Raw genomic sequence first — 22276 nt, forward strand, 5'->3', positions numbered from 1 at the left:
TCATTCCCCCTCAACCCGTTCTCAACACACAAGAGGACTTTTGTTTCACCATGTATATTGATAGATTGTGTGAAATCTCCTTAGTAGTTAGATTTTAAAATCTACCTAAAAAGCTTATTACAACCAGGAAAGTACTTATGAGAGTCATTGGCAACAGACTGTAATAAAAGGGGTGACGATATGAAATAAGTTGAGAATTACTAATCTACACTGAAATATTCTGTACCCAACACAGTGTAGTCTTAACCAGGATAAAATAAATGAAAAAGGTCAGTTGCAAATAAAGAGCAAAAACTCTTAAAAAATAAGATATTACACGATTTTGAAATATATGTTTAAAATCATGTTTTAAACTGTTCAAAATGTTTAGAACATGTTTTTTTCTCATGATTGTTTCAAAACATATTTAAAACATTTTGAACATTTTTTCATGTTTTAAACACATGTTTTGTTCTTTTTCAAACAAAAAAAAATCTGTATTTTTTCCTACCCTGGTATTTACATACATTTTTCTTTCTTTCGCAGATGGATGAATATTATAGGAGATCTGTTTGATTTGGAAAGGAAATACAATGGAACCAAAGAAGCAACAGGTTCAAATGCTGGAATTTATAGAACTGGTTTCGCTCCATGTTCAGCGCTAATTAAAGTTCTACCTAATAACGAAGATTTATACACTTCACATAACTCATGGATTGAGTAAGTATTTTGTTCTGGAACACTCTAACCTACTATATTTTAAAATATGAGTTTAGCATGCTTTAGTTAAAAATAATTAATTAAATTAAATTAAATTCAGTTCAAAATGTAGCTTCCTTGGCAATAATTAACTTCCATATTATTTTACAATGGAAAAAACATTTTGACGTTTTATTTTTAGGACCACCTGGTTTATAGTTTACTCAAATAGTTATGTTCCAAACATTGATACATTCAAATTGATGTAACATGTAATTACTTGACCTGGAAGAGACATTCGTACACTGTTTCGAGGTTTCTTTGGATTAACCAATTACGTTTTTTAGTTTAGTAGTTACTGGCTTTGATTGACTAATGGTAATCTTAATTATGAACAACATAGACATCAATACAAAATTCTACTAAAAGAAAATGAGAATAAGATTATGAACATATCTCTGAGAGTGCTTTTTAGGCAATCTAAAAATATTTACACAATATTTATATAGATATATAAAACTCCCTTTTTGTTTCTGAATTTTGACGAAATTTGAATATTACTGAATTTACTTAAAAGTGACTTTTCTACTACACTTTAACCCTCGGATATCCATGATATTTTTTAAGGTGGAGTACTGATTGCCACAGCCAATTATTGGTGCTGATTGCCACGACTGGAGCTGATTGCCAATATCAAGGTGCTGATTGCCACAACGGCATGCTGACTGCCACGATCCTGAGAGAAAGTTGCTAGATGTAACATTACCGGACGACATACAGTACCTTCTCGATTCTCTCTTTAGAAATACTGGAATTTATACTAAAAGAGTTGTATTGTAGCTGGAACAGCAGGAAAGTCTACAACATATAGAATGTACAGTAATGGTGACAAAACCGATCCTTGTGGGACCCCAGAACGAAGAAAAATTGGAACGGAGTAACTGTAATTAATATAGACGTATAGGCCAAGCGATAGGTGAAAAAATTAAAAATGAAGCGAAGATATGCAATAGGTAATCTGAGTTGCTTCAGTTTATAAATAAGAGCTGGATGCTATACCTTATCGAATGCCTTTTCTAAGTCAAACAGGACCAAGTAAGGTGGATGTACTGTGTTAAAATGGTTGTAGATGGAATTAGTAATTCGAAGTAGTTGGTCGTTGATGCTGAATGAGGATCTAAAATCAGCTTGTTCGAGGGGAAGCCTGTTGCGAAGTGCCAGATAGCAGTGAAGATGTTTGACGATGATACGCTCCAGAATTTTGCAAAATGTTGATCTTAAATAAATGGGCGGTAACCCAAATCTTTTTTAGGCTAACCAGAGACTAGCATTCTTTAAGAGGGCTACACCCTCTTTTAGGGAAGGGAGTTGAGAGGAGCATTATGGGAATAAGGTATTGGTGGTTGGGCTATGGGCTGTTATTTATTTATTAAACTTTATTAATTAACATATTATTGGAAAGAACATTATGATCTTTGCGATCATAAACATACTTGTAGGCGAACTAGAACATAAATCATGGTTAGACTTGGGAACAAAATACTACATAATATGTTGTATAGAAAGAAGGGTAAAGAACATACACAATATAGCAAGTATGAGAAATCAGACAACAAAATGAAAAGTTAAGGTATAGATACGTAGTATTTGTAAGTCATGATGAAAATGAGAGATGAGATGAAGTGCACTTTGACGCCACAACACGGCAGAAGAATTGTTAGAAAGACGAATGCGTGTATCTTCTGTTTAGGGGCTGCTCTAGGCCAATGGAGGCGTGGTGAACCCTGTTAGTGAAATGGAATTACTGTGTGTATGGTGGGAAAATATGCAGTAGATAAATATGCAAACGATAATCTCGGAGGATCTGTAGATCGAGATGGTCTGGGGGGACTGTGTAGCAATATAAAGTAATGGTTTGGAGGGACTGTGTAGCAATATAAAGAGAAGGTGGAGTATAATAGTATCGTGCAGGAGAGAGTGAAGTGCAAGATGATGCATAGTTTCAAACAGTAGAGGATGATGATGTGTATAGCGTTGAGTAATGAATTTTAAGCAGAGTTTCGAGATGGTAGCTGAGTATAGGAAGTGATATTAAAGAATATAAATCATGAGTTGGACTGAGGAGAGAAATGCGAAAGGCGATACGGAAAGCATATCTTTCAAAAATGGCTAATTTCTGGTAGTATGAAAAAGGAGCGAACATCCAAGCTGGAAAACCGTAAGAAAACTGGTCGGAGAAAACCCTTGTATGTGTTAACAACAATGTGTGATGAGAGACTCTAGGTTGTGCCAGTCAGCCATTTCATGATTGAGATGTGGTTTCCACGTTAAATGATGATCGAATAGGATGCATAAAACAAATCTCGAATTTTGGTTTCTCTTAATACAAAAATTATTTAAAAAATCTGCCAGCATTAAAAAAAAAACATTATTAGGGTGAATAAGTACACATTAATTTTACTTTTACAATACTCGATCCATTAAAAAATACAATAAAACAATTATTACAAAAAATGAAATATACAAATTGTACGTATACAATTCCTCTATAAACATCCAAGCGTATGTCGATCCACCTAATGAGCAACTTTGTAACTTATAGGATGCCACCTAGATTTACTATGTGATGATTACTAAATTAATCCCTCATACTAAATTTACTATGATGATTAGTAAATTTAGTATGAGGGATAAATTTCGCTCTTTCCAAATGCAGTTTCTCTCAGGCTCGTGGCAGTCAGCGCTATCGTGGCAATCAGCATCTTGATATTGGCAATCAACGTCAGTCGTGGCAATCAGCACCCGTGGCAATGAGCATCAATCCTTTTTAAACTCCGGACTCCCAACAGGGGCACAGATGTACCCCAATACACATTTCTGAAATTAGAAACATCCTTATTTGTGGAATCGATAATATTGGTATGTTAGTTTATGTTGGGTTGTACTTTGTTATGTTGGTTTTCTTAGTGTAGGTTAATTTAGAGTAAATTTAGGAAGATTAGGTTAGCGAAACGGAAATTTGTTTATTCACTATAGAACTGTATTAATTTCGTAATACTTTTGTGGCAGGAAAGGTTGCAATATTGCAATATGAATGCAATATTGCAAAGATATATTGCAATAGGCTCTAATATTACCTGTTCTTTATTTTGCTCTTTACAATAATAAAATACAACAATAAAATACTTGAAACAAATATGGTTACATATGGATACCCAACGTGGGTACAAATGTAACCCAGTATAGTTTCACCGACATGAGTAAGCAGATCACCTTACAACATATTGTTATTGAGGAAATAAGTTTCCTTACAGTCCGGTCAACAATGTAAAGAACGCTAGTCAACCTTGGGTGTTAGTGACATAAAATATACAGTAAAACATATGCATGGGGTACGTTTGTACCCCCATTGGATATCCGAAGGTTAAATATATAGGGTGTTTCAAATCAACACCGACAACGTTTGGGAGCTGACTCCTGACACCAAGATAAGACAAAAAGTATAGACCATCCTAGATGCACAAATGCTTCCTTTCGGAGTTATAGGCTGCCGAAATCATGAAAGAATGGCATTTAGAGGTACATAGCTCCAAAACTATGGGTCCTACCGTAGTCGGGTCAAGACTTCACTTAGGAATTAGTATATGCTCTATGCAAATATCCAAGCTTCAGAATCCTGCATTACTTCCGCAACAATTTTTGTAGAGCTAGCTGATGAGTACTTCAAATTATATGTCCGTAGCCAAACTCCCTCTATAAAAAATAGAATGCTTGCCAGAACATTAGCCAAACTTTCCAGTTGATGTTTCCTGACAGCTCTATTGCTTCCAAATTTACCCTTGGGAAGACAAAAGCCTCTTATCTAGTAAATCATGGCTTGGCTCCATATTTTAAAGATTGTGTTATGGATAGAGTTAAACAGGCTTCAGATTATGTCAGTAGTTCAGTAGTTCAGAGAGGCCAGATGGACCTAGTCGTAAGATTCTGGGATGTAAATCAACAAAAAGTTTCTACATCATATCTAAATAGTGTATTTTTGGGACGGGCAAGAGCCGATGATCTTTTGGAGAGATTCAGAGAGGGAATAGGTCTTTCATTAGACAATTTACTGCAGGTTTCCATGGATGGACCAAACGTAAATCTCCTCTTCAGGGAAAAACTAAAGAGTGAAATGTGCCAACGAAATCCCGATGGAAAAAGTTTGATAGACACTGGTGTTTGTGGACTACATGTTTTGCATGGTAGCATGAAAAATGGGCTAAAGGCATCACAGTGGCATTTAGACGAGACTCTTAGGGATATGTATTACCTTTTTAATAACAGCCCAGCTCGCCGGGCGGAATATACTACCATTACAGGATCCACCGATTTCCCAAAAAAGTTCTGTTCTATCAGATGGCTTGAGAATGTGGATTGCTTGGAAAGGGCTGTGAAAATTTATCACAATGTGAAGAAATTCATACAAGATTCTACACTACCTAGTTGTCGGCAACAATCTTCTTTAAAGGAACAGATGAAAGACCCTCTGTTGGCTGGTTATAGAGTTGTTTCAGCAGAATGTGAAACTTTTCTTCGAAGATTTCAGTCTCCAAAGCCACTAATGCCTTTCTTGCACACAGCACTTTTGGACTTAATGCATAGTTTATTGGCTCGATGTGTGAAACCAGAAATATTGCAGCAAGCTGACTCTGCTCAAAAACTGATGTCTTTGAAACTTTCAAATGAGAACCTTCTTCCTTCAGCAATGATTGACATTGGTTTTGTTACGAGGAAAGTATTAAGAGAAACCGTATGTACAGACAAGGAAAAAGCAGAATTCAAACTTGAGTTTCGCAAATTAATCATACGTTTAGTTCAGAAGTTGCATGAAAGAAGCCCGCTGAAGTACAGGTTTGTGCGTGGTGTCACTTGTTTTGCCCCAAGTATTATTTTGGAGCAGCCATCTCTAGCAAGAAAGAGAGCGCAGATTGTTCTTGAAGACCTTCACAGTGCAAACAGGATTTCGTCAGATGTGGCTGAACAGGCAAAGAAACAGTTCAGTGTATTGTGTGTTGAAGCACAAGGTTCCTTGAAATCATACTTTTGCGAGTTTACTGCAAGACACGACGATTCTGTAGGATTAGATGAGTTTTACTACAAGATGCTAAAGGATGATGTCAAGTTTGCTAGCCTTTTGAATGTAGTGAAAATTTGCTTGATAATGTCACATGGCAATTCACCGGTTGAAAGTGGTTTCTCCATCAACAAATCACTACTTGTAGAAAATCTTGTAGAACACTCTCTGGTGTCTCAAAGACTTGTGCATGATGCTATCAGCAGTGCTGGGGGTGTAGGTAATATATCCATCACCAGGAGCTTACTACAGTCTGTAAAATGTTCCAGACGAAGGTACCAAGATTATCTGGACAAACAGAAAAGTGTACAGCGCGAAGAAGAAAAGAAAGTTGTAGAAAAGAGAAGGATTAATCAAGAGCTAAAAGATTTAAATGACAAAAGACAAAAGTTGCAGAATAACTTGAAATCAGAAGAAAGTGCTCTTCAAGCAAGAATCGATGAGCTGGAAAAGAAGAAAGACAGTTTGTAATATGGAACACTTATTAAAAATATAAACTCTTTTATTCCCTACTTTTATGGATAGTTGTGCAATCATAAGTGAGAAATTTTCATGTGAACACATTCTCCATATTGTACAGAAGACGCTTTATTATTATTATTATAATTATTATTTTTTATTTTAAACCATGATATTTTTCAGTTTTATGTCAACATGTGCTAATATAATACATTTTGTAAACTTGTAAATGTACGTTAAAAAATCTTTCTGTATCTTTGTAATCTTGTGTGCATAATGTGTAATAAAATGTAATAATACGACAGTAAATAAGGTGAGAGTTGTCTGGCTATGGGGATGGTGGAGGCCAGAAAAAGTCAGGGAAAATTGGAAATGCAGTCAGGGAAAATCAGGGAAAGTCAGGGAAATTGAGATGGAATTTTCTGTGGACACCATGTTTCAGCAGCCTACAATCCGAAAGGAAGCGTTTGTGTACCCAGGTTGGTCTAACCTTTTGTCTTGTTTTGGTGTCAGGAATCATCACCCAAACGTTGTCGGTGTTGTTTTGAAACATCCTGTATAAAGAAAATTCAGAACGAAGTAATATTTAATGCACATTTTAACTTCCAGGAAAAATAATAATAGTAATAATAACAATAACGAATGGAATATAAAATAAAGATAGAAAGATTGGATTTTATTTGAAACGTAAAACGAATTTGGTTCCTGCTTATTAAAGTAAATACAATTTATTTGATGGGTTTATTTATCACATGCTCTTATTTCCAATTAACTGTTTTTCTTAATTTTTAATTAATAATCGTAATCATTTGCTATTCGGTATCATATCATTCGGCCCTGATTGAACACATTGAAGCAGATCATCTTTTTCTTTTTACTTAAAAATATTATTAACAAAAGATAATATGTGTACAGAAATATAGTCGAACAGGACAGCTGTACATGCCAAAAGATATAGAAATATGTAGGGATGCGCACGAAAAAAGATTTGAGATTGTCTCGTCTCGAAAAATGTACTGTAAAAGTGTTGTCTCTACTCGAAAAATTTATATTTCTATTAGAAGAGCTGTGTCTCGACTCGAATTTTGTCAGGAAAATTCTGTCTCAACTCGTCTTGTGCGCATCCCTAGAAATATGAATGAAATAATATTGTTTAAATAAAAAATAACCTGTTTCAGTTCCGATTATATATTTCAGAAGTGTACAGATTATATATTTCAGAAAAATGAAAGGAGGCCACTTCTGATAACCACTAATATTCTTGCGATCAGTTCTAACAAATAACAAGAAAATGTTATTGATTGCTAGAAGTGACCACTTCTCATTTTCCGAAATATATAATTGATACTCTTAGATTGTACATCCATAGTATTTCTGATAAAGGGAATTGTATAAAGGTAACCAATGAAGTTCTGTCGGATTTTGTGGAGGTCTGTGTTCAATTGGTCCTCACACCGTGAGTTGAATGTGAATGGAGATAAGGCGAAGGTCAGTTGTTGGTGTGGGTATATCTAACATACTACCTTGTTGTGGCAGTTCAGTTACACCGTGAACTTTCATAAGAACAAAGTGAACATGGGACTTCCACAGAGCGTTATAAGGCCATATATGCTGCACGAGTTCAAATTAGGGTCAAACGCAGCTGCAGCGGGGCGGAAGTTATGCCAGGCCTTTGGTGAGGGTGTCGTGACTACGTGGACAGTGCACCGTTTGTTTAACAACGTTAAAGATGGTGACAAAACACATGTACAAAATGAAGATCTTCAGGCAGCAATTGGGTGAATAGCCAGACATGTGAGGAACTGGAACTACAATTCAGTGTGAGAGGAGAAACCATTCGGCATCACCTCCATCAACTTGGGAAGCACTACAAGCTGGGTCGATGGGTCCCACATGATTTGGCTCCGGACCAGAAGACAACGCGAGCAGACATCTGTGTTTCTATGCTGTCTCGTCTGAGGAAAGTGCCATTTCTGGACAGGGTGTTGACATGTGATGAGAAGTGTGTCCTGTACGAAGCTCCACGGTGACGTCATCATTGGTTAAAATTCCATGAACCTGTTGCAAAACAGCCGAAACTAGCACTGCACCAGAAGAAGGCCCTCCTGTGTGTTTGGTGGACTGCTCGCGGCATCATGCATTGGAACTGCTGCCAACTGATCAGAACATCAATGTAACTGTGTACTATCAGCAGTTGAGCCGTGTTCAAGAAGAACTCAAAACTCTGCAGCTAGAACTTCTGAATCGCAAAGGGGTCCTCCTGTTACAAGACAACGCTAAGCCCCACATAGTTAGGATAACCCGGAACACCACTCTGCGCCTTGGATGGGAAACACTGTTGCATCTGCCAGACTCCCCGGAGAATGCACTATCCGATTATCACCTGTTCCATTTCTTGGACAATCATCTTAGAGGATACCAGTTCAAATCCCTAGTAGATGTGCAAAATGCACTTAATACCTTCTTCGCTTCACGGCCCACTAAGTTCTACCGCGATGGAATCAATGACCTTCCAGAATGTTGGCAAAAGGTCGTCGATGCTGATGAGGACTATTTCTGATCTTCCAAGTACGTGTTAGGAGACATATCGATGTTCGAAGGTGGTGGGTTAAAAAGCAATAGAACTTTCTTGGTTACCTTTATTTATTTTCGAAACTTTAACTCAGATTAGTACTAATAAGAATTTGTTTTGATCAGATTATATTTTTTTATTTAAGTTATATGTGATGCCAAAGGTAAAATAAGCAATATTCATAAATTATATAGAAGCAAATGTTGAAGACTGCTGTTAATCCTATTGAAGCGGTAATTCAAACAACAAAATTAAAATCTTCACTCAGAGTTAAAGCACAATATGTGCACTTTTACAGGCATATTGTAACTGAACATTATTTAAATAACAGATGTTTCATTTGAAATATGCTGCTACTTAGGGTTACCTACGAGATCAGAGTTCAGGCTGTCTTGTCTCGAAAAGTATCGTAGATGTGATGACTCGTCTCGAAAAGTCTATACATTTTTATAGTGGAAAAGCTCTGTGCCGCCTCGTGTCTGGTATTATCTCATAGGTAACCCTTCTGCTATCAATACTTCACTCACTACATATTTTATTTGCCTGTTTTCATTCTTTTCTAATGCCAATCAACTTCAATTTATGATAGTTCTAAGATCTATATCCTCTATTGACAGCTATAAGTATATGCTCCGTATCCAGAAAAAGTATAGATTCAACTACCACAAGACATCAAATCCTAGTTCAGACATTGTCCCTGGTCATGTAATTACCTTCTCTTCTTATCCTGCATCGTTGCACTCATTGGACGACTTCTACGTTACTTCCGGAGGACTCTATGTATCCGAAACAACCATTGACAATAACAACAAGGATCTCTGGATCAAAGTTAGAGCAAAAACACAGGTTGGTTGGTTTAATTCCAATTATCAATTTTAATGTTTACTAGCAAACCCGCAAGTCCTGCGCAAGCACAGGAAACTATTGTTGTCTGAATGATTAAATATGATAGAAAATTTAAAATATTTATGGCTAGATTTCTCGATATTACTCGAATTTAAGATGTCCTCGAGTCTAAGACGCACTCGGATTTCGCTGGGTTAAATTAAAGAAAAATAGTAATATGTTCCGTTTTTACTATTACTAAAGCGCTCTTTGATATTGGTCATTTTCGGTGATTTTTATATATCCCCCTCCCCTCCCCATGTTGCGGGGCACGGCATGATAAAAATTATCCCAGGCCCGAATGTCATGTATGTTGAAAATTTGATCGAGATCAGTTGGGTGGTTCAAGAGTTAAGTTCTATTTATTCTCCTTCCCCTCCCTCTCCCCTAGGTTCTACCGTCAAAGTGAAAATATTAAAAGAAACTTTTCAGACTCGAACGTCATCTATGTTGAAAATTTGATCGAGATCGGTCAGGTGGTTCAAGAGTTATTAAGTTTTATTTATTTTTATATATGTATCTCTCCGTCCTTCTACCCTAAGTTCTACCGTCAAAGGGATATGATAAAAAAAACATCCCAGGTCCGAACCTCATCTATGTTGATAGTTTGATTAAGATCTGTTTGGTGAAGACAAAAGCGTGAAGTCAAAAGATAGACACTTTTATTTATTTATTTATTTTTTTTTTTACATATATGTCCCCTTCCCCTTCTTTACGTTGTGCCGTCAAAGTGCATGATAAGAAACATCCCAGGTTCGAACCTTATCTATGTTGAAAGTTTGATCGAGATCGGTCGGGTGCTTCAAGAGTTATTAAGTTTTATTCACTTTCATATATTTACCCTCCTCTCCTCCCCTCCCCAAAGTTCTACCGTCAAAATGAAATAATAAAAATGTTCCCTGGTTCGAACTTCATCTATGTTGAAAATTTGATCGAGATCAGTCGGATGGTTCAAGAGGAATGAAGTCACAAACATAGTCACAGTCAAAACTTCATCTGAAGTTTTTTGTTCACAGACACCGCTATTATTTTTAATGTTTATTTCTATTGTTGTTTGCCTTAATGATATTAGAATAATTGACAGTCCAACACCATTGTTTTCTGTTTCAACAAAAATATAAAATTTCTTCATATCATGAGATTAATAAATATGCGAGTGGTTAGAATCCCGAACTTTCTGTGTGCATAATTCTGGGTTCAACATCCTCTAAATATCTTATGTGGTTCGAATACCACGTTATACAGGTACACTGCATCTCATACAATATCAACACTCATAAGAAATGTTCACTTCAAAAATAAACACACCTAGATTTCAAGACAAAGTCCTAATAGAGGTAATTGAATTCAATACTGTACATAGAATTCCTCAAAGAAACTGGGACGGGAGAATCTGTGTAATTGGATGCATTGATTTGAAATTTCTTAAGCAGGCGAGGTTCATCGATAAACTATCCTACTCGAAACATAATCATTGTAATTTTTAAATGCTAGCAAAGATTATAACAAAGCACTTCGCAGTTTAATGTGACAATAGAAACTGAAATATCCATCTAATCAATTATGATGTCATAAATGAAAGTAGGAAATAAATTTTTGCCCCTTTAGTTCATTCTAGCCTTCATACTTTAGTAGACTGTTATAAGGACGGCATTGTTTTACATTCGTTTTTTCGTTAATTTGAAATATATATACATGGAAATATAAGGTTTATACTATTATCATAAACTAGTGTTACCAATTATGTTATTATGTACTACGTATGATTCTTATTCCGGCTGATACCAACGTTGTTCCCGATTTTGCACTTCCTATCGAAATTCTGATACTAGATCTTGCCAATATGAACAGTGTTTTTTGATTGATGCATTTGTTAACGTTTTGTGGGGACATAAGCACCGAGGCTATTTGTTCCCGTCACGAAACAATGTTTTTCGATACGGTCAATTGGTATTCGCTTAACTTGCCTTCGCTTTTAAACTAAACATTTTATCACAAGATATCACATGTTTGAGTTAATATTGAAATTTTCTGATCAATTAACTTACATCCATATACTAATTAATTTTTTTATACATTACGTCAAAATAGAATAACTCTATGTTTTGAGGAACCCGAATGTCCATCATCACAGAAACAACACTTCATATAAAATTCTATTCTGTGTCAGGCCGACTACCCTGGATTGTTATTACTCCTCTTACTAATATCTTGCTTTTTGTTATCCTCCCAACCATCCGGAAATGCCAAAAGGCCTACCTTCCCCTAGATTTCTTAACTAAAACTCTAATAGCCCCCGCGTATTATGCTAGAGAGTTGTTCCGCCTCATGTTAGACGTCTCAATGTTATTAACCTATTGGAAAGTTGAGCATTGTGTTTTGTAGCTTCGTAAATTCGCCCATCCATTCGTAGTTTTCTTTCTCAAGATTTTGTTTTCGAAATCCTTAGTCTCTGTTCTTTGTTTGTCAAAGGCTAAATTTAACGTCCATACAATACAACAATTAACAATAAACAAGAAAGGATTTTAATGAAAAGAATATGTTCAGAATATTCATAAACTATGTACAGTCGCATTCTAGGATTCTCTCTTGCTTATAATATTTTGTCGATGAATAATTTCTATACAGCATAAACCAATAAACCGATGTAAATAGCTTCAGGTCTTATATTAGATCACTTGTTCTCTCCCAATCATTCGACAGTTATTGGAAAAAGAAAATTTATAGAGGACAGAGGCCTACATGGAGAGGGGTAGTTTATACTAGCCCTACTTCTTAACCTCTGTCAATATTACACGTGGACGTTGTCCTATGTAGTATTTTCCTTTTCGTGTTTTGTTCGGGATCTTCCTTCGTCGCAGCAAGACAACTCGCACGATGTCCGACATCAGTTTAGCAGAAAAATCCGGAAATGTAATCCGAAAGGTAATGTTTAAGGTATGTAAGATGCAATGTAGCTTTTTGAGTTTGATTCTTATCGGTGGAAAACTGAGCATCCGAGGCAAGCCCGTAGCCAGCCCGAAAATGTAGGGGGGGGCGGTGGAAGTTAGGGGGGCCTATCCAAAAATAGTAGGGGTATACCTCATCTCATAATATAGTTCATTTGCAAACCTACCGTGAAGATTTTAGAGGGGGCCAGTAAAAATTTAGGAGGGCTGCCCCCCTAGACCCCCTGGACACAGGCCTGATCCGAGGCCCAGTGGATAACGGCACCCAATTTTTTTTAAATAAGGAAAATTCTAGCTTCGCGGCAATAATGGGGCGAGTCGATGTAAAAGGAAAACAACAATCAGTTTGAAAAGAAAGTGATCCATACATATTGCACATTTTATACACATCTGGGGCATACTGGGACAACACAGTATCTACAAGGGTGTGTCAGTGTGTGTCATCTGGAGGTGTTCAAAGAGTGTCGGTGACAGGCACGTAGCCAGGATTTCGTGAAGGAGGAGGGTCCGTGACATGAAATACTGTGGTCACCACACGAGGAGCTCGACCATTCTAAACTATTTTACTAGAACAAATATTGGTTCTTTTAGCCAGGATTTTGTTACGGGGGGGGGGGGAGGCGTGACATGAAATTCTGAAGTTCCAAGAGCTCGATCAATATTAACTACTTTACTATCGACATATATTGGTTTGTTAGGACAATAAAATGGGGATATGTTGGTAAGTATTTTAATAACAAACTAGCAAGAAATCTTGAATGCAAGAATGAAAAAACGTATTGAAAAAGATTTTACAATATTTAAGTTGTTCCTTTATTCAAATATAACAATTTTCCTTTCATTATGACCTCAACTATTATGAAAAGTACATACTGAATAATATCTTGTAAAATATTTTACAATATCTGCGTTCCTTTCTGTGTTGAATCAAATGTTAACAGAACTTTCTTTCCACTTATATTTTTTGTTTCTATTATTCCGTCAACTACTGTCTGTTCCAAATGACAAGCTAATAAAGGAGCAGTACAAAATTGTTTTTGAAATAACATGTTTAATACTGCAAGGATGCGATGACGAAAAATTATGATACAAAATGTCCACAACGGCACTATGCTTTCGGATGCTTGAAATTCCCTGACTAGCAGCAGAAATTCTGAGAATTCCGTAACTTTTTAAAGAAATTTCAAATACCCTGACTCTTCCAGGATATCTCACTCAGCTCGCCACCATGTATTTCAAGCAATACAGATCTTGTCATAAGAAAGATTAACCAAAAGCTTCCTATATTTTTATTTTTATTTTTAACGCTGATCTTCCTTTTTCTCATTTCATTTTGTTTCATCCTTTTTTTTCATTTCTGGTCTCGAAGGGGGGGTCATATCATAGATTTGACCTCCCGGCCCCCCCCCCCCCTGGCTACGTGCCTGTCGGTAATGTGTACAGTGTCCTACTGTCTCTAAAAGTAGTTTCTGTATTTTTTGCAGTGTGTGCTAGCAAGATAGCAAATGACAGCCTAGGTTTGCTTCAAATGGATAATTGAATAAAACACACACACACACACACACACACATATATATATATATATATATCAGCCAACTGTAGCTCCTTAAAGATAGATGGTTTGTTAATTATCTCTTTTGCTACAACACTATATTTATACTGACGTATAAAGTTAGATTACCTCTACGATGTAGATTTCTCTCTATTTCTTCAATCGTGCGAATTCTATTTGTCCAAAAATTAAATATAAAATGCAAGTAACTTATTCCTTCTTCTCAAAGATAATTTCTTCTATTTCACTAGTTTTCTCGCTTATACTCGCAAATTATAAAACTCTCAAGTTTAATATCTCACCTTTACCTTCATTTATCGATAGGTGTTAAATTATCGGAGTGCAGACATAGTTTGTTTCACCCATATCCTAGGAATTGTAAGCGGAGTACCATTGTGTTTGTTGGTTAGAAGGTGTGCTTTTACCTTTTCCGGTGGAAATTGAAAAATGAGAACTGGAATGGTTATTTCCTCTTGTTGGAATATATGAGTGGTGTTAATTCCGTTGCCTATGTGGGAAATACGGAGCTAATATGTTCTAGTGAAGTATTTTTTTCCACCGGAAGATGAAATGTAAAAGAAAAAATGATATTATTAACCAGGTATTGATTAAAGTAAATTAAAGGACAAGTCCATTATCTTAAAAAATATATATATATATATATTAAATGTTTCTGGATATCCAAATCATTGTGCGTTAAAATTTGTTTGATGGTGAAGGGTTCATAACTGTTTCGTTTATCTAGCTCTTCCATAACTTGAGTTCTATTTTTAGATAACAAAGAACATTGGAATATGAGATGATTCAGAGTTCTAACCTCTTCGTTGCACCAACAGAGAGGTGAGTCTCTCCGATGAATTTTGTACAGAAGATATGGAGTAATTGCAATGTTGAAACAAAGTCTATAATATAATATGATTTTTGACCCTGACCAAGTGCGAAGTACATTCCAGGTGGTTGATTGTAAAGGGTTAGTTTGCCAATAGTATGTTCCTGGTCCACTTCTGATTTTATGTTTCCAAAGGCCAGTTTGCTTCGAAGATTCGCCGTTAGACTTCTTTCTGTAAGAAACTCTGAAGAACATTGCATGCGCCGCAAAACCACGTACGCTGGATGCTATGAGAGAGACGATTGAGACTGGGTGTGAATCCGTTCCAATAGAAACCATATCATATGTTTGTCGGTCAATTCCACAACGTTGCTGACAATGTATTGCTGCCAATGAAGGGCATTTTAAACATATTCCACATTAGAACATCATCAGTAATATTCTGAACATCTTTGTGACTAAAAGAAAATTGATTGTTTTGGGTTCGAGTTATTAAGGTTCAAATAGTGTAAGCTCTTTTGTGGGACATTCTGTATATTCACTTCGTTCATTCACTTCTACCGTAAAATGAGCAATTGTGGAACATTTCATCCCAACGTTTCGAAAACCGTGAAAGATCAATTTCGAAGAAAGAAAAAAAAACTGGAGCTAAAAATACTCCCTTTTGAATGAATGGAGCTGAAAATGAGCTCCTCAACTAGATATTTAACACAATAAATTTAGTCTTTTTGTTCAGATGTATTATTTTAATTAGATTTTTATTTTTTTCATAAAAGCCTCTTTAAAATAAGACATCAGTTGAGAAGGCCGATATTACGCGTACAATATTTAATATTTACTTTATGGATGTTGCAGATACATGTGACAGTAAGAATGTGTTTATCACTCAATATATGCACATACACATACAAAGAAGAGAATTATGTAATGAAAGAATGGGAAAAGTAAGATTTCTTAGTTTACAAAGGCAAACAGAAACACGTCATCCACTTTTGGTGTAGCTACATAGAGTTGGAAATATTCTGAAGGATTTGTGTGAAAATCCATGTCGCGAAATTACATTGTTATGTAAATTTCAAGACTACTAGTAATATTGTTCTTTGTCATTCATTTTGCCCTTATGTCATAAATTTAAAATTTTGATTAAGTTATTTACAGAAAAAAAATATCACACATGTAATGGTGAACATGTATCCAAACTTAATGCATGTCTTTTAATATTACGAATTATATATTTATTTTTGCATTCTTATCTTGCCAGAGGAAAAAAAAACGCTAGGTGTTCATTTACTTAGGTGGTTTTTATACTAAATTTGGTACAACATATATAATAGCCAGATGATATGACTAATTCTACGCCTTAAAAGTCCAGAAGATTTATTGCTGCAGAAACTAAAGCACAACATTGGAACTTGTTCTGTTACACAAATTAATCCAGTCAGAATCATTTTAACCCACCTTCCTAAAATCATGTTTCCTATTATCCTCTTACCTTTTTTCTTCATTCACCCAAAGGTCGTGATATTTATTTATCTATTGAAAAGCAAACTACAGGCGTTATGTAAAATTACACTGTCCTGAACTTATAATATTCATTTACTTAAATTTAATAAATGTGAATCTCTTTGTTGTTTCATGGCTCTCTTATAGTTAGAAACAAAAAAGTATTTTTATTTCTTGTCTTAAGTGACGGACGTTATTTTCATTTTCATTAATTTTCAATTCTAATTTCAGTTCATATGAATTCTACAAACCTACATCATATCATACACTCTTGTTTGATCATCTACCTTTGTGTGAAATATTTTCTTGAAAAATATTGTTTTCAGAAACCCTTATTCTCTATTCTCAGCGAATTACCGGTACTAACCTGTTTTTACATTTCTTCAATACAGGGGCTCAAAAGTATTCTTCTATAGATATTTTACATTTTAATACCTTCAATGTTAGTCACGATGATAACAAGTTTTGTATGGGATATAAGCATGCTTTTCCTGTCATTAGTCTACATTTTGTTCCTTCGTTAACTTCCTACCGCTTGTTTCTAATTATTACTACAGTTAAAGATTTATTTTTATTTAATTCTATGCCTAAATATTTGTTTTTATTTAGTACTACGCCTACATGTTTGTTTTTATTTAGTACTATGCCTAAATGTTTGTTTTTATTTAGTACTATGCCTAAATGTTTGTTTTTATTTACTACTACGTATAAATGTTTCTTTTTGTTTATTTACTATGCCTTATGTTTTATTATATTTTATTTACTACAATGCCTATTTTTTTATTTACTACTAGGTATAAATGTTTGTTCTTATTTTTATTAAGCTAAATGTTGGTTTTTATTCATTATTAAGCCTAAATATTTGTTTTTTCTTTACTCTTTTTCCTAAATATTTGTTTCTCTTTACCATTACGTCTAAATATTTGTTTTTCGTTACTACTACGTGTATGTTTTTATTTACTACTATGCTTAAATCTTTGAAATTATTTGCCTCTACTACATTATTATTCAATAGGATGTTTCCGCAAGAAAATTTTTTAGTACTCGGCGTTATCTACATTTATTTCTAGATCGATTTCTTTATATGTAATCAGGACAGTTCTTGAACTTAACTTCTATCAACACCTGTCTTATCTTGTTCTGCTTGATTCTTCTACCCCGAGGATAGGTTCGAACCTACTCATCCAAACGTAGCTAAATGGAGTCAGCAGTGTATGGGAAAATTAACATCTTTCTCAAAGAAAATATGTTCGATAATTTGGAAATTAAAAAAGTTAGAATGTAAAAATAGTTTGCGAACAATTAATATTCCTCCAATATAAAAGTACTGTAACTTCTTATAACCAAACGACTCGAAAAGTCAGTTCTTTGACAGGGGGCTATTAGTACATAGAAATATAATAAAAGTATTTCACATCAGTGGTGTACGCAGAATTTGGGGCACAAAATCATATAAATGCGATGCAAATGAAATATTGTATTACAAAATGCGATGCAGTTGTGATTATAATTTATTAGCGAAATACTTTTGCAACAAGAATTTTAGGAATGATCCAAAAATGCATCAAAAGATTGCGATCTTGACCAATAATTAGTTTTTGGATCAGGGGCCACAAATTTTTTTAATGGGCAATAAATTGAGTTTTCGAATTTTTTTTACGAAATGAGTACATCATACTGAATTAAGTGATAGTTTAAGTTTGGCTACATTGTATTAGTTCTCCATATATAAGGCGTACAAGAAAATGTTTGATTGAATGAAATATATTGGATTTTTTGGATCAGGATCCACAAAATTTTTGAACAAGCCCTAAATCGAGTTTTCGTACTATTTTTTTTTCTTTTTTACGGAATAACCACATTATACTAAGTTAAGTGATAGTGTTGGTTTGGCTACACTATATGTAGTTCTCTAGATATAAGGCCTATAAGAAAAATTTTGCCTGAAATATATTGGATCTTTTGATCCAACAAAAACAACAACAATTATACCTTCGCTCAAAAACACAACTTTTTCCCTTTAGTTGTGTTTTAGGTTTTCAATAATACAAACAAATCCACTATGGATTACACACCATATTCCTGGAGACTGGTCATAGAATTGGCACAAAAGATATCTTGTGTACATCGACATTATATTGTATCTGGTAATTATGTTTTTCAGTGAGATTTCGAGATGCAAGACCTCATCTTACGTTTCGAAAAGACGATCACTAGCAAAACCACGGGACTTTAGCAGTACCCTGTTTTCTGCTCTTCTATTTTTTCATATTTTTCTCGAGCTGGTTAATATTTCGTAAATGACGCATCTAGTTGTTACATAGCATTGGTACAGAAATATGCTTTTAACTAAACCCTCTTCTTTTACATTGGAAATGGAGAAAGAAAAGTAATGCTTCGTTTAGAACCTTCAGAAAGTTGCACGATGAACTGGGTCCGAAGAGCATTTGGCTGCAGTATTCAGTTAGGTATTCAACATTTGTGTGAAACTATCATAAAACATGTAGGTTCATCTCGTAGACATAATAATACAACTTTCCGTCTTGTGACGGCATTACTGATTCAGCACTTAACCCTTTCGGCATCCGGGGTTTTTGGAGTATTTTTTAAACTTTCAGTCAAGCAGCTACTGCATCGTCACTGTTTATCCTAGGATCATTGTTCATACCTCATTCTCTTCAGAATGAAGTTGGCTTTCAAATAGTACCACTTGCATGCTCATACCATATACCAGGAGAGGGAGAAATTATGTCAAAGGGAAAATTTCGGAGGGAGTTTTTTCACACTTTGGGCCCCTCTAGAACGGCCCTGTGTGAACGTAGAGATCTAAAAAAACCTGGTAAATAATACTTGGTATACTAAACATGTGTGCTAAATTTCAAGTTTCTATCTTGAATACTAAGGGCGGGAGAAATTCTATCAAGAATTTCCACAATGCCCCAAATTACCGCAAAACCATGATCTCAGGTAAAAAATTCCTGAGACATCTCTATTTACCCTAGGACTATAATCCACCAATCATTCTCTTCAGAATAGAACTGCCTTTCAGACGGTATTATTCACATGTCTCCATCATGTATCTAAGTCGGGAAATTCCCGAAAAAACGGATTTTTTGGTCTAAATATCCCTTTTCTCAACTTTTAGCCCCTCTGGACCCACGTGTTTTAACGCAGAAATCTAAAAAAAAATATGTTAAATACTACTCGGTTGACTGAATGTTTGTGCACAATTTCAATCTTCTAGGTGCAAAAATAAGCCCGCCAAAAAATATATATACCGACAATGTCCCATATCCCCCTATACAGAAGTATATTTTGATAAAAATTCCGTGACACATCCCTAATTACCCTAGGACTATAATCCGCCGATGATTCTCTTCAGAATAAAACTGCCTTTCAGACGGTATGACTCACGTGTCTCCATCGTGTATCTAAGGCGGGAAAATCCCGAAGAAGGGGATTTTTTGGGTAAAAATATCCCTTTTTCCAACTTTTTGCCCCTCTGGATCCCCCCTGTTTTAACAGAAATCTGAAAAAAATCTGGTAAATACTACTCGGTGGACTGAATGTTTGTACAAAATTTCAATCTTCTACGTGCAAAAATAAGCCCGCCAAAAATAATGAACAATAAAATAATAAAAATAATAAAAGAAAATATATATTTTAGAATTATGACGTCATCACCTCCTATGTCTCGACGCAGGAAGGTGTGAAACAATATGTAAGGTCTTCTACAATGCCTCTGGACTTGGAAAACAAACAAAAAAACGGACGAAAAAGCTCAAATAGGAGAGTTATAACGCAATGTACCATGAAACACCCGTATGGTACAAATTGTACCATGGGATCCCCAAAGGGTTAATAGAAAACTTGATATGGACACATTACCAGCGTATTAGACGATCTATAGGACAAAATTATCACTTTAAAAAATCCTTTTCATTATCATTATTGTTTGTGATATATAAAAAAGTTTATCCTATTAAAACAGTAAAATACAATGATAATAAAAAATAATTCACTATACTGTCTAAATGCGATAAAAAACCTCACAAATTGCTATGCAAATTTAAACTTATTTAGCAGTTTGTGATGCAAAACCAAAATTAAAGAAATAAACGCTATTATATATGGTAGTAAATGATTCTTTTTCCATGATGTCTTGCTCAAAGGGTTGTTTAAACCTCAAAAAGCTCACACTGACTCACACAGGGAGTACGGTAACTTCGTGACTACTAAAAATAGTTTACTTACTCATTATTTAATTAATTACTTAATTTTGTTGTATGAGAATACGTCTATTAAATTTAAGTCTTAAATAATGAGTCTCAAAACGTCGTATATATATACTTTTCTTTCCTGATAGTAGCATTAAATACAACTTATGCTTTACTTTTATTATTCATTATAATGAATGATCTCTCTTTTACAGAGAATGCCCCACCGTAACAAACTAATTTTAACCTGTGCAATCTAGTTTTCTTAAACTCACTGGTTTACGGGAAAAATAGTCTTTTTTCTTTCTTTCTTTGGTATGGACTGGAATTTTAATAGTTTGATTTCTGGTTTCTTTTTCAGACCTATTTATATGTCCCATGTTTTGTGAAAATGAAATTGTATAGTACATAATTTTACTAATTACAATTCAATGTATTTTTAGTAACACTAATAATTTTTCGCCCAAGTCTTCGACCCGTTAAAATAATAATAATAATAATAATAATAATAATAATAATAATAATAATAATAATAATAATAATAATAATAATAATAATAATAATAATAACTAGAATATGCATCGGTTACTTGGAACAGCCTAACAAATACTCTCGTGAACAAACTTGAAATGGTTCAAAAGTGTTTTATTAAAATGCTTTGTTTTAAGTTAGGACTGAACTATTACTCTAGAACGTATGAATATTGGATAACATACCTTAAATTGGAATGATTGGCTGATAGGAGAAAAGTGATTGACTCTGTATTTGTAGAAAGGGTCATTGATAACTGATGTACCTGGGAATATATATTTTTTTTAAAAAATGTGATTTTTAAAGTTCCAACATATGGCACAAGGGTAAAATGTGTGTGCATTGCAACCACATAATGGGAAACATATTTAAATCTCTAGAATTTTAACAAGCTATAATGAACGTATATCTTAAAATATGACTTTATTTTAGATTTTTTATACTTTTAATTTTTGACATCTCATTCATTTTAGTAATCGACGTAGACTACATTATCAGTGATTTTATTATTAATAATAACTTATGTTAAAGAGGTAATCATAATTTATCACTTTTACTATATCGTAAAACTAATCTAATTTGTAATTTATAGAAATAAAGCAAAAATAAATAAGAACGAGTAAAAGGAAATAATCGGAGAAAAACTCAACTATTCCAAATTAATTTTCATTGCATAGAAACAATTACTTTTCTTACTTCATTAAATCGGCCTCCAACATTAGCCGGGAAACAGACATGCAGACAGAGCATAAGATTGAAAAAAATTCAACGAAACTGCAACCTAAGATAGGAATGCATTGAAGAGACCGTTCCCATCGCCAGGAAATCAATTTGCTGAAATATGGACGCTTCATCGCTCGAAGAACGCCACACGAAGCTACAAATAAAACCAACGATTTGTAACATGACGACTTCTGCCTCCAAAACTCAATCGCGCAAAATCTCCGTGTGCGAGCTCATCCTCTTTTGCTTAATTTAATAATCGAAAA

At 34.6% G+C, this 22276-nt stretch overlaps 1 protein-coding gene across 2 annotated transcripts in view; it reads left to right on the top strand.

Moving 5' to 3' along the window:
• Positions 1-22276, top strand: part of LOC145694806 (putative phospholipase B-like 2) — a 109733-nt gene that overhangs the window by 84532 nt on the left and 2925 nt on the right. For both annotated transcript variants that reach the window (XM_081771452.1, XM_081771453.1), the window contains exons 4-5: positions 526-699; positions 9440-9668. In XM_081771452.1, the coding sequence (XP_081627578.1) occupies positions 526-699; positions 9440-9668 (403 nt within the window). The remainder of the gene's footprint in view (positions 1-525; positions 700-9439; positions 9669-22276) is intronic.

Source organism: Thermobia domestica, chromosome 9 (assembly GCF_964235325.1).
Source record: "Thermobia domestica chromosome 9, izTheDome1.hap1.1, whole genome shotgun sequence".
NCBI classification, from domain to species: Eukaryota; Metazoa; Arthropoda; class Insecta; order Zygentoma; family Lepismatidae; genus Thermobia; species Thermobia domestica.